At 39.9% G+C, this 18,111-nt stretch overlaps 1 protein-coding gene across 1 annotated transcript in view; it reads right to left on the reverse strand.

The window, feature by feature from the left end:
• LOC114062743 (transcription initiation factor TFIID subunit 4-like) overlaps positions 1-18,111 on the reverse strand; it is a 138,005-nt gene that overhangs the window by 37,224 nt on the left and 82,670 nt on the right. Inside the window, exon 14 of the mRNA XM_027894518.1 lies at positions 5,383-5,505. Coding sequence (XP_027750319.1) covers positions 5,383-5,505 — 123 coding nt within the window. The remainder of the gene's footprint in view (positions 1-5,382; positions 5,506-18,111) is intronic.

Here is an 18,111-nt window from a genome sequence, read left to right on the forward strand (position 1 = left end):
ATTGGTTCTGGTTCTTTGGGATCTTTGGTTCTTTGGGCAGTTATCCCTCATATATTGGCTGATGAATGACCTGAGTAGATACTCTGGAGAGAAGCCAACGCACAACCCTCTGTAACAAGCATTTGTGCAGGACACACTGTCCAGCTCTTCTTGTTTAAAAGGGCAAGCAAGGAAGGAAACCAAGCCAGGATTTCCAAGGCACAGCTCATGTCTGACCCACTGCAAAGAGTAAAATTACCCAGCATCCTGATCCTTCTTAATATTGTTAAAATATTGACAACCAAGCTGAGGAAATAATTGCTGAGACGTCTGTGGATAACCCGAGATGAAGTGAGAATGTCAGCACTAATGGTGCAAACAAATTAAGTCATGTCCAGTAATGGATGATTAAAAAGAGACTGCAGTCAAAAGAACTTTTTCCCAATAGTCATGACTCCATCCTTACATTTTCACTTAGAAATCAGGAGTTACTAATGGCATAAAGACCTGATAGACAGGAATATTAAGTAACGTCTCTTATGCCTGCACTGGGAAGCCCCTGGTACAACACAGATTTACAAGTCTTAAACCAGAATCTTAATCATGTTTTACACAAAACCTAAACACGAAAACCGCTTTAAAATACTCAAATTAAACCATCTGAAAGATTACTTTAATTAAAAAATGTGGTGCCTCGTACCCAAAATGCATTTCACAATCGCTTCAGTAATTAGCTTTTCTCCACACAAAACATCAGTGTTTTAAACTGTAGTTTTGGGACTTTCCAGGTCTGCAAGAACATTATCCTTCTTGACTAATATAATGGCTGGAATATACTGGATGAGCAAACACAGAGAGGATCAGATCTCCCTTGAGCACTGGCCCAACATATGGTCCTGCACATTTTGAAAGATGGTGTTTGGGATAGTTTGCTGAATATTCTTAAGATGACTGCTCTTCTGCTGTGAGAAAGAGGGTTTTTTCTTATCCCTAAAATGACTGTCTTCAATAAGTGGTGATTCACTGAACTAGCCCTGAAGCTGCCTTTGGAAGCTCAGTATTCAAAAACCATCTGTGCCAGCAAGTACCAGGAGAGGGCTTTCACTTGATATTTAAACAAATTATACCCTCAGATATTTCAAACATATACTCTGTATTTATGTATTTTGGGGTACTAGCCATAGGTCTCGATGAAAAAGCAAATAATAATAATAATAATAATTATTATTAAATACAGCAAAATATTTGCATTTAGCTTCTACACTTTAATTCCATAATAAAAAATGAGAGACTTGGAAATATGCATATTCTGCATTCATGCCACCTTAGCACTACCCAGATATTTACCTTGTAAAAGCTACCTGACCTAGTCCTGAGATGATTAATCCTTTTCTTAAAGCTTTAACTCTCACAATTATGTGAAAATACCTCTTTCATAAACAAAACCAAATTCGAATCCTAACCTTAAAATTCAAGGAAAAAAAAACCATCAAAAATGTGACCTGAACAGATTTGAAATCAAATGAAAAGCAACTCAGGTAAACAACAGCAACTCCAAACTTCCTATATTTAATCTGACATTAGAGGTGCCTAAGGATGCTCACTAAAGAGCTGAAGTGGTTGCTGTCTTGTATATTGGAACCTGCAAATGTGACCCACTGCCCTCCCTCTGCCTCCGCTGCATCAGTGCCACGTGTGTCCATGCACATGGCTCGGGACTGTTGGACACCCAGCTGGATAATCATGCATTCAATTCCAAGAAGCTGTAACTTTTTTCCAAAAAATTCTCTCTACTGTTATTAAATAAATATAAAAAGTTCCAAAAAAATTCTGCAAATGCAATAGTTTCAACTCTGCGAGGCAGAGAAGCTGAATCCTTCCAAAGGTATCTCATTCCTCTTTACCCCTTCTCTTTCCCTCTTGATCTAAACCACATTATAATAATAAGCAGGCTGAATTGCTGATGAGCTGCTGCTGCTACAGAGGCAGCTGTGTTTGCAGCAGATCATCTCAAATACGAGAAGACAAGAAAGGCACTGAAAAGGAAGCGAATGAAGTGCAGGTGATCTCACAGTTGCTGTCTCTGCCTTGCTGGAAGTTCCTTTCCAGGGCTCACTGGGCTCTGGGCCAAACTACTTCACCAAGCTAGGCAGGAACTATTCACTTTTTATTGTTGTTAGGTTAGTCTTCTTCCTATTTATCCCATGAAAATGGTTAGCTCAGGGTACAACAAGAGCCAGAGCCAATCCAAGGGAAGGGGCAGGAATGCACTGCCCGGGATTGGGATGGGGATCACAGACTGGCTCAGGCCATTGACAGTCTGCAACTGGTCACACATGTGGTGGCAGGGTCATTGCAGAACATCCAGCCCCTGCTCAGCCACTTCTCCAGGAAGTATTTGTGTCCCGTTTTTTGGAAAGACATTTTCATACAGTGGCATGTATGAGAAAAGAAATTTTTAAAAAAGCATGTGAAAGTAATAACCTCACTCCAAAACTGCCCATTTTCCATGTCCCCGAGTAAAAGTAATCAAATACAGGTAGCTGTATTAGCACAGGAGAAATAAATGATGGGCCTGGTCTTATGATAACCCTCCCATCCAAAAAAAAAGTCTATTTAGCTATGGCTTGAAAACCAGCAAGGAAGTCCAAATGAGCACTGGCAACCTGAGACAGAGAACAAGCTTACAGAAAACACTCCCAAACAAAGTGCTGGTGGAAAATATTGGCAATTATGAGTACAAGCTTTTTCACATTTATAAAAGCTGTAGAAGAGATTTCTGTCTATACAACAATCAGTACTTGAACACAGAAACACTAAGCTTTTCCATCAGCTTTTTCTCTTAAACAGGATATCCATCAGTAGTCCCTAAATTGACCTCCTGCTCAGATCAAAAGGGTATCATTAAAAAGATCCGATTTCCAAAGAGAAATTCTGAGCTGGTATTTCTGTTAAAACAAGAAGCTGGGCTGAAACCCAAGACTTCTCATTAAAAAATGGCCAATGCAACTAAGTAAAATACCAAAAAAGAGTTGGTTCAGAAAGGGAAAAAAATGCACCATGCCAGGGTGGGATGATTCGTAAATGATTTCTTTTTGGATTAGCAAATGTGCAGTGTCTCAGCTGCAACAAAAGCAGACATGTAAGTAAAAAAAGAGATTAATGAGGAGATCAGCAACTTCAATTCAAAAACTGGCTATTTTAACTCAAAAAAAAAAAAAAAAAAAAAGCAAGCCAAGGAAGCTCTGGCAAAGTCAGAGATTAACAGTAGCAAGGGCTTTAAGCAGCTTAGAAACTGCTTAGAGAAATCAGTGTCATAGACCACAGTGGAGGTCAGAGATCTGAAGGTGGATGTCAGAACCACAGAACAGCTTCATAACAATGTTTATAATCTCCAGAAACCCAAAGAAGAGATAATCTTAGACGAATACAGAATTTCACTACCTTTTACAGTAAAAGCATCTCGGAGGAGTCGAGTTTATTTCTGCAGAGCAGCCCTAAAATAAGCTGAGAAGAACAACAGAAAGGGAGCTTCCAGCAGCCAGCTCGTGTGCCACAGCTCCTGACAGCACCTGAGGTCCTGTTCCCCGGGAAAGACATTGAATAATGCAGATACAGCATCCGAGACCTCGAACTCAGCTTGCAGCCAGGCATCTCTGTGAGCTGGCCAGGATGGTGAGAAGCTGGGAGAAGAGGGATGGGAGCAATGCCGTCTGAACTGGCACACAATTCATGGTTCCAGGAGATCCATGCATCGGCAAAAACTTCAAGGATAATTTGCCAGTTGAACAATACAGTTGTTCAGCAAAATTTGGGCAAAAGGAAGCAGGAATCTCCAAGAAGCCTTTGAAATTTGCCAGAGACCTTTATCTTTCCTTGAAGCATTGTACCAGGAGATAAGGAGCTTCCAGGGAGAGGGGGAAGCTGTTCATCAATAACCCACTCAGGCAGAGAGCTCTCAATAAAATGTTGCGCTGAAGGTGACCACAGTTTTGTCCATCAAACTGTAAAAGCTTACAAAAGGATCATTTTTTTGAAGAGAGCCAAAAGACAATAAAAGTCAAATTCTGATACTTGGGAGAAAATGTTCCCTTGGTCAAGTGAAGACAAGCAAGGAAGGTACGCTTGGTAAAATCTGAAAGGATCCACGAATTATTTATTAGCAGGTTCAAATTATTTTTAAATGAGTGAAAGCCAAAGCTATCACTGTCCAGTTGAGCTTCTAATAAAGCTTCTTCTGGCCTCTTGGTGTGAGATTTCTTAGAGGTGCATATGGAGAACAAAATTCTTTACCAAACATGTGACAAGGAGGGAGACTGAAAGGAAGGGAATAACAGGACAACACAGAACACAGGAAGCTCCCTTAGCCTGAAACTAATTTTACCAGAAACAAGAGCACGTCTTACATATCTGGAGTCCTAAGTCAAGTTTAGAATGTAAACAAGATCTACTTCTGTTCCTAGCTCAGCTAATTCCCCAGCACTAATCTTAGCACACGAAGAGAGAGGAGTCAGATAAAAGCTATCCACAGTGGGAAACAAAAAGGCCTTTGGAAATGCCTGGCATTTGGACAGTCAAATGTCTGAGCCAAAACTGTTAGTTTAGTTATTCAAAACCAAATGTTTGCCTTTTCCTCCGAACAGGCATATAATAGGGAGAATTCCTCTGACTCCAGTGGGCAGGCAGAGCAGGAACAAAAGCACCCAACTGTATCTGTGCTGAGCAACTCAGGGCTCTTCCCAGCTCCCCAAGGTGCTGCAGCCCTGGCACCACAGTTCTCCACCCTGGTTAGCACACCAAGGCTTTGGGTGACCTGCATTCCACTGTGCAGCACAGCTAATGCTCCACCTAAGGGAACACCATGCTGACAAATCCCATTCTACTTCTGGAGAACGCTATTCTCATTAAAATTTCATACAACTGAGCATGATCACAGGCTTATCTTTGCAGGGGTGGGGGACACCCTGACATTCTGTAAGAAGTTTTGACACATTGGTCACAAACCCACACTTACTGGTATTACTACAAGCTCTTGGTTCCAACTGTAAGACTGCAGTTATATTTTTCTGGATACTTTTTCGTGCCCCACTCTTTTTTGCTTTCCTTCGGATTATGCAGAGCAGAAAACAGGTACAAAGGCAGTGGTAGTTTAAGACACACACTTCACATTCAACTATTTTAAAAATATTCTTTAATTATCTGCTGAAAGTTAATACTTGAAAATACAACTAAGAGAAGATGGCGTTTTAACCGTGGCAAGATAAACTGGACTCATGGTCCTTCTAATTCAGAAATGTGCCTTTTCAGGTTACCCTGTTCACTGAAAACATCAGGATGTAGCAACCCCAGCTGTTCCTACGAGGTTTAGAAGTCATAACCTCTCTCCCTCTACACATCACATACCTCCCCTCCCATGGAGAGCAGTCCAGGTGCATCCAGCTTCCGTTTCTTGCGGGGACCGATGGCTGCCAGTGCCGTGAGATTGGCATCCCTCTGCCTCATCTGGGCCAGTTCTTGTTGCTGCATCTGGTAGAGAGAGAAACAGCTCACTTGAGTGTTTATTCTGTTATTTCAAAACATTATTTTCAGACCTGTAAGCATGAGGTAGGAAGTCACACGTGAGCAATCCCTGACAGCACCTTGCTGTTCCCAGCCCTGCCATAGAGGAATAATGAAGGTACAAAAGTTCTCATGACTTTTCACAGGATTTCTGCTTCCAAATAACTCAGCTGTTTTTGGAAACTCCATCCTTCTCATAGTAGTACTTGCCTTAGCAAGTATCTCCAGTTTAAGACTGACATGAAAAATGTAAATGCCCATTCAAATATCATGAAATTTTTTTTCATCTCGTATTTATTTTGAATGTTTCAAATACTCAATATTTTCTTTAAAAAAAAAATCTGAATTAATAAAACACCTCTGTCTAAACACTAGCTGAAGGTAATACTGACACAAAACCTCTACAATCCAAATTTACAGCTGCTTTCTGGGATTAAGCTTTAGGTAAGAACACATTTGACTAGTTTGAAGCCAAGAATTAAACAACCTGCCAGCTGCATCATGTAACAAAGTAGCATGCTACAGAAATAAGAGAAAATACTCTGGCCAGCACAAGAGAGGCAAGATTGGATCTTCACTTTAAACTATATAATCCTTTCAGAGAGTTAATCATGTCAGAGTCCCATGAACATTATTACTTTAATAAATATTCTGATCATCAATGCTACACAAGAATAATTGATTAGGTAACACAGTATATTGTTTTAATTAGATAAAAGCATTCATAGCTCTCAGCAACAACTCTTACTAATTTCAAAACTTTGGGTTTGCAAAACTCCTCAGTAAACTGCGAGGAGGTGTTTGCCTTCTAATCCCACTGATGTCATACTCGTTCCTGCTTCAGCAGCGACACAGACCAACACCAAGAAATTCAGTGGTGGTACTAAAACATTGTATGATACAGGCACAATTCTTCATTAAAACAAAACTCAATTGACAAGCATAAACAGAAGTGTCCCTGACAGTCCTGAGAGCTGGGCCCCTGCAAACCCCGGGAAGTTCAAGGCTTCTTGGCACTCTGGGCACAGGTTGCCCAGAGAAGCTGTGGCTGCCCCTGGATCCCTGGAAGTGTCCAAGGCCAGGTTGGACAGGGCTTGGAGCAACCTGGGCTGGTGGAAGCTGTCCCTGCCCATGGCAGGGGATTGGAATTAGATTTTTAAGGTTCCTTCCAACCCAAACCATTCCATGTTTTCACATTCTTCAGAAAAAGCAAATTCAGTAATTAAAAGTTTGAAACCCCATTTTTCACATTTTTATGCTATTTATTTTGCAACTTCAGTTATTACCATAACTCCAGCTTAACATTATCTAAAAATACATATCACATCTAGAGGAGGAAAGAATCTCCTAAGTACAAAAAAGAAACGCAGAAAAATATCTAAATAATAGTGCAAAGGTCTATACATACTTCTCTTTGCCAACTCATATTAGGTTTTTAGCTCAAATATCTTTGGCTCTCTTCCAGATTAAATGCCAGTTAGACAGACCTGCCCGCTTACCCTTTCAAGGTAGATAGCAACAGTGGTGAGCTCTAATCATTTACAAAGGTCATGATCGGAAGCCAGCCCGTAAGCAGTCATTTAAAATTCGATTGATCCCTATTTGTAGTCAGGGAAAGAAAATGGACATTTCAGCTGTATTGTAATTATGAGGCTTCAAGGCAACTGTAAATAGATGTGCAAATCCAGATACTGGCAAATACCTTAGAGAAGAAATTATTACTATAGTATAACATATATCCAGGAAAGGTTGAAGATAAAACTGCATATAAAAAAAGATCAATCATCTTTTTGCTAATTTGCCATGCTTGCCAGCCTATAAGGGTTATCACAATTATCAGAAGTCTGATGAATATTTAAGAGAGGGCCAACTGGCTCAGAGTGATCTCAGAAGAAGTTGTCAAGCTTTGCAGAATAAGAAATTTTGCACTGGAGTAAGTATTCGTTTCCTGGGAGGTGCAGGTCAGAAATGCAGTCTAACAGATAACTGGTATCATGCAAAGGTTACATGAATATTATATGAGTTTCTTATCCAAAGTCACCATTTTCAAACCCACAGGAGCCAGTACTTGGCCCTCTGTACTACCTGTACTGCACTAAACCATGATTGTTTCAACATAGATTAGAAGTACAGTGCCTTCTTTTTTATTTTTGCACATGCAAAACATGGCTTTTCTCTAAATTCCCCCTAATGGGATAAATCCTGCCCTCCTTGAAACCTGCAGTGTCTGGTGCTGTTCTACCAAGAAAACAGGCAATGCCTTCAAGAGCCTGCAGAAGGGTTTGCACTCACACATTCCTCAGGTTCTCCATCCTTTCATTTTTAACCAGTGAGAAGAGCTAAAGAAAGCTCTTGATACCACACACTAATTTTTGACAAACGCACAGGATTTTCCACTACCTGTAACTCAGCACCTGCCAGGAAAGCTGAGAACAGCCAGAGCCAAAGGAGCTGGGCTCTGTTCTACCTCACTGGGTGAACACTGGTAGGACCTTTCCCTTCACCTCCCTGTGCCTCTCACCCCACGTCACCCGGCTTGCCTATTCATGCTGGGAGCTCTCCAGACAAGGATCCTCCTCTCTACGTGCCTCACTTCTAATCAAGCCCCAGTGGGATGAAGAGACATTACTTTGATACAAATAAGGAATATGCTGCCAGGTACAAAAGCTCCAGACAGAAACACAATGCAGTTTCTGGTACTGGTTTTACAGTGGTGAAGTGGAGCAGGAAAGAACTACCTTATGTAAACCTTCCTGAATGCTGATCAAACCATTTCTGATACATCAAACACAGGCATCATCGCAGCATCCTGATGTTTTATAAAGTAAGGACTGAAGTGCTGAAATACTTGATAAATACTGTATTGCACAAATTCTCATCAATCTTTTAAAAATTATTACTGGCGGGGTTTGGGTTGGTTTTTTTTTAAAAGCTCACCCAAAGGCAGAGGATCATAAAATTACATTTAAAAATAATCAAAAGAACTATGATCCTGCTACTGGTTACCAACAGAGGCCTTCATCTTGCAGAGGTTACTGTACTCCAGCTGACTTAGGAGAACATCTCTGCACACTCACTATTAACTGTGAATTTGCTTACAATAAAACATCTTTGCAGTTTATGGGTACTTATTAGCAAGCCATCTGACAAGGTTCTTGGGTGTTGTTTAACATCCCAGAGCAGACTGACCACCATTGTTGGCTTCTTCATACCCCCATTCCAACTTTATCTTCTCTCCATCTCCAAGTCACACACTGTTTTTTCATAGCCTACATCAGATTACCTGCACCAGTCTCTTTCCTACTCATTATCTGTCTCTTCATCAAAAAATTATCCCCAATTGTTATTTTTGTTTATAAGAAAGAAAGAAAGAAAGAAAAAAAAAAAGGCAGTATCTTGGCTTTGGTTCAAAAGAGGAGACGCTGGACCTTGCCCACCAGATGCCCAATGCACAGCCCTGACCTGTGGGGGCTCTTCAGGGTCCTCTGGAGCCACATTCTCTGTGGACACTGGAAATGATTCTGCAGCCAGTTTGGCACACCTGGTTCCACATTAATCACCCTCTGAACTCCCAGCACTAAGAATAATGTGAACTACATGCAGTCCCTTTCAGTGTTCTGAAATGACTCCTGAAAGTACCTGTCAAACTAAAGCTACTTAAGCTTCTTACTTTACACAATCAATCATATTTTAAAGTAACAAAGCAGACTCTGATTACAATATAGTTTATCTTTTAACTCAGCCAGTTACTAATCTCTGGATATTTAAACAAATGAAACACCTGTTGCTACCTATACACCCTGATAAAATGATTTCCTGTTAATTAACATGATTTAGCAGAAATTAATCTAACTCACTCCATCAACCAACAAGATGCAATCGTTTGATAGCTGCATTCATTCACACTCTCATTTTCATACTGGACTGCAAATGCAAAATCATTCTTTAACTTGCCTTCATCACAATTAATATGGATATACTTATCAATAACATATTAAAATTTCTGCCCTCTGGGAAGAAAGCTATGCTTCAATTCAGAACCACACTAACCAACAACAACAAACTTTTTTGAAAGTAAAAATATTTACCTAAAACACAAATATTTCAATATATTATACAAGAAAAAATGTTTATAAATTAGAAGCTGTTCCTTGCTCCTCATCCAATCCAAATTTATTCTTAGCATGCCATTTACTTACTGAGAGGTATCTCATTTGATGACAAGTATAGGATAAAAAGGAAGCACCATTTGGACAATGAAATTTTCTCCTTTGTGATGGTGGCACAGCATTAAAACCTCAGAAAGAACCCTACTTCACTGCTTTCAAAAAATGAAGCTAAAAACTGAGGTTCTAAAATGTGAGTTTGTTTTCTTTTCCTTTCCCTCATTATTTGTTATGACACATTTAGGTATTTTAGCAAGAAGTGCCACAAGCCATATGCCACAAGGAAGACAGCCATATGTCTGTCGAAAGTATCAACATTACATCTTAAAATTTAGATTTAATAATTTCCCAAAACCAAGAAGGCAACTTCTTCGTCAGGCAAATGGAAATGAGCTGTGTCTAAAGCAGGGATGGAGATGAAATATGGGCATGAGCTGTAGCTGCCAAGGACTGCACGAAGAGAAATCTCCTTCAATATGATCAGAAAGCGAGAGGACGACTGGAACTCTTAAAAATTCAAGTCTACATATAAACACCTTGAAAAATAAAAGGGAGAAGAGGGAGTGGCATCACATGAGAGAGAAAGGTCAAGGAGGTGTTTCTCTACCCACAGGCAGAATTCAGGGATGTTTTTTGGCCTGGAAGGAAAATAACCCAGTGACAGAGACACAGAGATGATTACAAAGATAAAGAAGAAAGAGCTGAAGGAAGAAGTCATGTATGTTTAAATACTGCCAAAATAAGATTTGATAAGGGAATAGAAGCTGCATTGTAAAAGTTTCTGTAGTCACGGAGCCAACTCAGCCCACAAAGAATTAGATTTTGTCTCCTTACAATTGTCCACATATTCAGAAATACCACCTAAGAAACGAGGCCTGAGAAGAGGTCACCAGCACCACAGAAGCTGTAAATAACTGCAGCCAGGAATGAAGACAGGCAGCCCTGAACCCCAAACAGAAAACTGGACACGGAGGGTGCGAAAGGGCAGAAAGGTTTGATGAAAGCAAGATCATATAAACAATGATTGAAGCACTGGTTTGTAGCCAATAGGCATCAATGGAGATCCCTCCTAATTCTGTTTGCAATGGATGGCTTAATTCCTGATAACAGGGTCATATGCTGGGAAAAGCTTGTCTTAATTGATGGCTCTGCAACACGTATCTATCAGTCTCAGACAGTGATTACACCCCCCGGAAAAACATCTTTTTTGCTGAGGAGTGCCTGAAACGCGGAACCATTACACATGTCCTGAGATGCCCACGACAGAAGGTGCAATTAAAAAATGAAACTCATTAAAAATGCTGGCAGTAACCTCAACAAGTCCAGGACAATGATCAAGAAGGATTGGTGCATCGGTGAACTTTCAGAGAGCCTTGCAAAGCGCCTCATGCCTGCAGATGCCCATGCTGGGCTCCCCCCTCTCTCTGTGGCACTCAAAAGGTCAGCAGAACTCCAGAGCCACAGCTACTGCTGGGAAGAAACCGGCCCAGAGGAGCTCAAGTTTAGAAAAGGCACTGCAGCAACGCAACTCCAGAGGAGTTTTATCTGGGTAACAGCAAATCTTACACCGAACACGTTCTGTGAGACTTTTAAACACTCACAGCTCTGACAAAATCTCTCTCCTTTTCTTCAGTACAGAGCTGGAGCTGCTTCTTCACAGCTGTTCTCCAACCCCTCAGTAAAAGCTCCAATCATGACTTGCAGTGGCTGTATGTCTGTTTGAACTCAATCAGGATTTTACTTCACTGCAAAAGGTGTTTGTCTTTTGGCTTTGGTGGTGTTGTTTCAGCCCCAAGGTGAAGCGCCCCTAGAATAAACATTTTTGAAAATACCCCTTAAAAAAATCTTTCACTGTGTCTGAGTAACCCAACAGCTATTTGGATGGTGAAAACTCTCCACGGCCACTACAGCTCTGTGTTAGTGTCTGGGACTCGGAGCAGGAATTTTATCTTCTCTGTGCATCATGAGTGCCAACAGCAGAGCATGGCCTTTGCTTGCTTTTATTTCTGTTCCATCTCTGGCACACACTTGTAAACTGAAACAATTAAGAACCAGAACAGCAGAACTGTACCACAAAGATGAAGTTCTTGGTTAGTCTGTCAATGGAGTCAGCTGCAGAGTGAGGCACACAGGAAGATCTCAGCTTCATGGAAGTGAAGAGCAACAATATTTTGGACCATAAAATCTCAGGTCAGCCTGAAGCATTTTCACAATTTTTTTTTTTTTCAAAATCATATTTCTATGTTTTGGTTAAAATTTCTGTGGCTATATGCCATCAACACAAGATCTCAGAATAGCAGAAATTTTAAGTGCATTTAAAATAGTAGTTAATCCGAAATTCTAGTAAAAGGCTTTAACTAAATTATTCCAAAAGAAAATGCCCAGATTTTGATACCAGTCCTCTAGCATTCTTATGGGAAATTTGCATCTTGAAACTGCCAGCCTCATTTGAGGAAATGAGGCAAATGCAGCAATCTACTAAAAATCATTTGGCTGAAATAAGTAATTTTAATCAAATAGTTAGAGAGAATGGCATTGGAGTTAATGTCTGAAGTGGCACAAACAGATGGGGAATGTGTAGTGTAGCGACTGGTTGTGCACTTTTAACTCAATATCCTTCTCTGCAGCCTGGATTGTGGTTTGATCAAGTCTAAGTGACATGACAAAAACAAATTTAATTTATTCTGAAACTATATCCAACTAAAGAACACACGCTACAGCAAGTACGCTGCTCTGTTCAGAAGCCAGATTTGAGGCAGAGCAAAACTCCAGGAACAAAAATAGCCACACACCCACCACCTTCTTCCCCTTAAAAGTTGTGGGGGCAGTGCTGGGGGTTCACTTGTGAAATGGAAGTTCCACTGGGGATGCAAAACAAGCTTGAAATTTAAATAATCTACATCTTTTCTATTTTAGATTTAACTATAGCAAAACCCTACTGCTCGTTCCTCCTGCAGATCAAGGGAACAACACACCACGGTGTGGGGACAAAATATTTCAAGCAATTTCTCCGACACTGACAAGTAGTAAATTAGGGAGTCTTGTAAGTACAATACAGTAGTCTTCCCCTTCTATTGATCACATATAATTTACATCTTACAAAGATGTGAATTCTTGCATTCTCACTCCACAAGGAAAATCTCAATGATTTATTCATTTCAAATAAAAAATAGAAGGTAGATGAGAAGAATTACTTCACAGGCTGTAGCTTTCTCAGGGCACTAGTGCTAGGCTCTTCTTTCGCACTGCCCGAAGGGCCTTTGTGTGCAAGTCCCTCTAATTAACAAGGTGAATCATGCAGCAGTTCCCTAATTAGTGAACATGACAAGCCAATGGAAACAAGCAGACAGACCTGGCGTACAGAGATGGTCAACAAAAGGCACAGCAACACACCATTAAAAAATGCCTATTTGGTGCAAATCAAATAAAAAAGTAAGAGAGCTGCCATAATACTTAATTTTCCTTTTCATGTTTTATGCTTATTCCTCATTTATTGCAGATATATAAATAACGACAGTAAATCAAGGTTTTCAGCTGCAAGTCACACCACCTCTCCAAAATCAAAGACTAGTTATCCTACGTGAATAAGCATCTGCTTAAGGGGCATTATTTGTTTTCTCTCTTGTTTTTCTGCTTTAAAGAACTGCAGTTACATTAAGCTTTGCACTTTAAGGGTCCCTTAATTAATTCTATTCAAAATTATTTTTTCTTGAAATCCTTTTTCACCAACAAATGAATGGAGTGCAATAGTTGTACTGTTATTGCACTATAAAAAATGCCTACATTCCCAATATGTCATAATTTCTACCTTTTGTATAAGGATAACTAAATAATAAAAGTGAATAATCAAAGAATCAGATTTGCATTAAAAAGGAAATGAGATGATCTAAAATGTACCTCCTTACATTCATCTTTTCAAGTGAAATATTTTAGTATTTCCCCCTTCCTTCTGCTTTTCCCACAAACACTCTCCCCATCTCCAAAACAACACAGGGGGGTTAATTAATCTTCAATTTATTGCAAATTGAACCTTTGATTTAGATCTTTATGATCCTTCAACGCATTACCAGTCTGAAATGTGTGTCACCATCAGCAGAATATAATTCTTCACAGAAAAATTCCACTATATTCTTTGCTCTCTATGCCTTGGCTCATTATAATAAGTGAGGAGAACTCCAGATTATTCCCTCATTACAGGCTCTTCCTCACAAGCTTGAAAAAGAAAAAAATTTGACTTTCCTTTTCGAATTGGGTAGAATTTCCTTATGTTCTAAATGTCGTTTAATATTTAGATGCTCAAAATATTAATGTCTACAAACCCCATACTTTTCTGACCAGTCCAGTTTCACAGACAGGGGGTTAAAATACTGGCCCCGAAGTAATAATGGCTCTACACGGCTTTAAAGGTTCTTTTTTGGCCACAAATGTGACGAATATTTAACGACGTTCTATCATGGAACTGATGAACTGCTCCAAAGCGGTTTTAAATTCACCACAAGACACCTCTCAGGGGTCCCAAGCAGAAGGCTGGAATCACTACAAGCTGTTTGCTGTGTTCATCTGCCCCTTCCCGGTGCGTGTGCACAGATCCCACCCACCACACCCACCCCAGGACGGTGCAGCACAGCTTTAAAGGGGGCTGGAAGGAGCCTCTTTCACGTGAAGGCACGCTGGATAATCTGCTAACAGCTCAACTATGATCTGCCATATGCACGCAGGAAGTGCTCAGCAAACAACCTGTCACAAGCGTTTACTGTTCCTGAACCCGCTCACCAACAGCCTGGTAACACGAACCTCAAATCCAGAGCACTGCATTGGCAAAGACAGCTGTAATTAAACCCGAAACTCCTGCAAAGAGGAAACACTGGAAACCCTCACGTTCCTATCTGCATCTTAAATGGCAAAATCTAAGTGAGAAGACTGGAAATAAATGCTAAATATGCAAACCCAGAAATTAATGAAAACTCACAAAATGTTGAGGTGATTTTCAAATAAATGGAATCTACACGAACACAGGTTATTTTACGTGTAAAATTACAAAAAATATCTTGCATGGCAGCAAAAATGTTAAGTGCAGCTGATAACAATAAATCATAATTGTCCACAGGAGTTGTTTTGATATGAGATTATATCTAACACCAGAGGGACACATTCTGTTTGTTTAGAATATTGCTACTGATGTCAGTGGAGCTACTCCAGAGTTACAACGGTGGGACAGAACAATTCAATTGTAACACTGTAAAGGTGAGGGACACACATTCAAAAAGTGACAGGAGCAAAAACGCACCAGGAGGCACAAACAGAAATCCTCACCATGGAACAGTCAGAGAGATCATTCTCACACTCGCTGCCCAGCCCAGCACGTCCTCACATTCCTAAGGCAGACATCTCCCTATCCATCGGATCCTGGGCGTTTGTTTTTCATATTTCAGTACTTACAGAAATCATTTCCACACAGTTACATGGACAGTTGAGCATTTTTTAACTGAGGAATTATTTTTAGAGCCTGGGGGTATTTATGAAATGTACATTTATGAATTTTTTTTCTTTTGTATAGCTGAGCAGATCACAGAAGTCACCAAATACTGCAATGTTAACAGAAACATCCGCTGATAAATTTAAGAAATATATGCATTTCAGGTAACATAACAATGCACAAGATATTTAAATATGCATGATAATAGCTCTGTAGCCAAAACATCAAATAAATACGGATTTATTGCTGAAACCCAGCACCTTCTCCTGAGCACCACAACTGCACCCAAAATACACAAAAGTTTAGCTCTGTATAAAGCATATTTTATCTCTATGTAGATTACCAAGATTAAACCTTGACAAAACTGGGATAAACAACTGGTCTCAGAAAACTGTGCCAGTCTCTCATGACCTCAAGTTACCTTTCTCCTCTGAGAAGTGTCTGGTAAAATTCAGAGCATTGTTCAACTTCTGCACCGTAAAATAAGGTATAAGTTTTCCATCTGAAACTTTATTAGAGAAGTTTATCGGGTTAGTTATTGTAGCTGCATATCCTTTAGATGTCCTCCATGCAACCTGGAGGTCTGTAACACTCTACCTTGTGGTCACCGAGATCACTAAAAAGGCAAAATAGCAAAAAGATGCAAACAAACTTATATTCTTAGAGGGAGGAAAAAAGCCATCCCATATTTTTGTTTTCTGACACACCCTAATACACAACAGATTCCCTGAACGTACTGCTTAAGAAGGAAAGGCTGGCAAATGCTGATGACAGACCATTATTAAAAGAGAGAACAATTTTGTTGAATACTGAATTTACTGTTTCTCAAAACAGGAAACTGAAAGCATTTTACTTAATTAATCAACAGCACATACAGTGAAGCAATAATAGATATCTAATAACCTTCTTAATCATTACCTGTCCTAATAAGGCATGGCAGATACCCTGAATATTCTCCAGGTCCCCTCCATGGGGAGCCCATCCCATTTCTCCAGAGTTGGCACGTGGCCATTACAGACACAAAGTGCTGGGCTGCCTTCAGACCAAGGGCTCCTCATGAAAACGTGTATCAAATTCCTCCAGAATTCAAACACAGATTTTGAAAATAAATAGAATAAATCAAATTATCCCACTTCTCATAAAAATGTGCTCTCTTCTCCCCAATTTCACCTCCAGTGTGTTTCTAGTAGAGTGAACATTCTCCTCCTCTCCTGTCGTCCTGAGCACAATTAACACCTGAGTTTAGTTTTTATGCTCTAATTTCCCTTTTTGTCTATTTGACACTTTCCTAAAGCTGACTTGGATTATCCAACACGTTTGCCAGATAGGAGATCTTCTTCCAGGATAGATTTTTTTTATTACTACTACTTTTTAGGAAATCAGTGGATTTTCAAGTACCTTACCATGTGAACATTAAGAGAAATCTTCAGGAGCTACATGGTGTTATCTGTATTTCAAGAATATAAACGTCTGTTCTGAATATAAACAGATCTACAACTTGTGAAGGGAAGGGACCCAGTCCTTGATGGCTGTGCAGAGTCAACAAACCCAGGAACTGTAATTGCAGCACGACTGGCTTCACTTCAACCCCACCAGATACTGAGATAGCAGTTCTGAGGAAGCTGAAACACCTCAGTGTACAGACACTCATCAGCACAAATATACAGAACACACCTTCCCATTCCAGAAAATCTGACCATTTCCATGGAAAATCAGAAGTCAGTCACCAATTCAGCAACAATTTTGAACACTAAATGAAAACAAAACTCTTACAAATCATTACTCAACTGCCTAATAAAATTAAAAATGCACTAATACCTTTCAAGTGTTTACATTTTAGAGATAATTACATCTACCTTTAATAAACACATACTCGAGGGAAAAACAATCATCCAGTGCTACACTGTGAACGGCAATAATATGTTTTATTTATTTAAAAGATTACCATTACTGAAAGGTAACTACTTTTTCAGGGTATGTTGAGCATCTCATTATTCAACTGAGACGATGTAACTACTCTTTCACAGGCTGACACAGTATTTTTTAATGACAAGACTAAACTAAAAATAGGAAATAGACGCTAACACACCTTTCATGACCTCTGCGTGTTACTGACTTGCCACCGGGCTTGTAGTTTAGAGAAGAGTTTGCACATAACCTGGTTACAGTCAGAAATGTTGAGTATATAGTAAATCAAAGCAGATGCTTTTAACCCTATTGTTAATGGCATTAAATACTCCTTAAAAACTCTGCCACAATAAAGCACCTGAAAATGACAACAAATCCCATGTTCACATTACTCCACAAAACATCCACACATGCCCAAGTACATAAACATTAATTGCCACATCCCAGCACAGGCAGGAGATGCTGACGAGCCTTGTAGGAAAATTTTAGCATACTTTTTTACAGAGCAGATTTACAGAATCAGATTCTTCGCTTCTGATTTTACAATCTGCTAAATAAAATATTCTTCAAGAGATATGTGAAAATTCAAGTCCTGTGTATCTTAATAAATTACCTGGAGATACACAAAAAGTATCCCATGCATATATTTCAACTCTCTCAAATATGGGCTGGCAAGGAAGTTTTAAATTACTCTTTTAAAAATTTTACTGCTACGTTCCAACTTCAGGTTTAACTGTGCTCCCATGAACTCTTTCATCTCCCACTAACAGGCTGGAAACAGATCCCAGATTCTACGAAAAGCAGCGCGTTCTACAAAATGTACACATTTCAGAAAAGGTCCTGCCATTGTGAGATGGCAGAACGTGGAAACATCCTCACAGACTCCGGCCACGAAGGGCTGTGGGAGGTGTTTATGAGTGGGTCTCTCCCAAAGGACACGAGGCAGGGCTGTGGGAGCTGTGAGTGGGTCTGTCACAAAGGACACGAGGCAGGGCTGTGGGAGCCGTGGGAGGTGTTTGTGAG

This window comes from Empidonax traillii, unplaced genomic scaffold, assembly GCF_003031625.1.
Source record: "Empidonax traillii isolate 1590-97213 ecotype Southwest subspecies unplaced genomic scaffold, ASM303162v1 scaffold432:size744455, whole genome shotgun sequence".
NCBI classification, from domain to species: domain Eukaryota; kingdom Metazoa; phylum Chordata; class Aves; order Passeriformes; family Tyrannidae; genus Empidonax; species Empidonax traillii.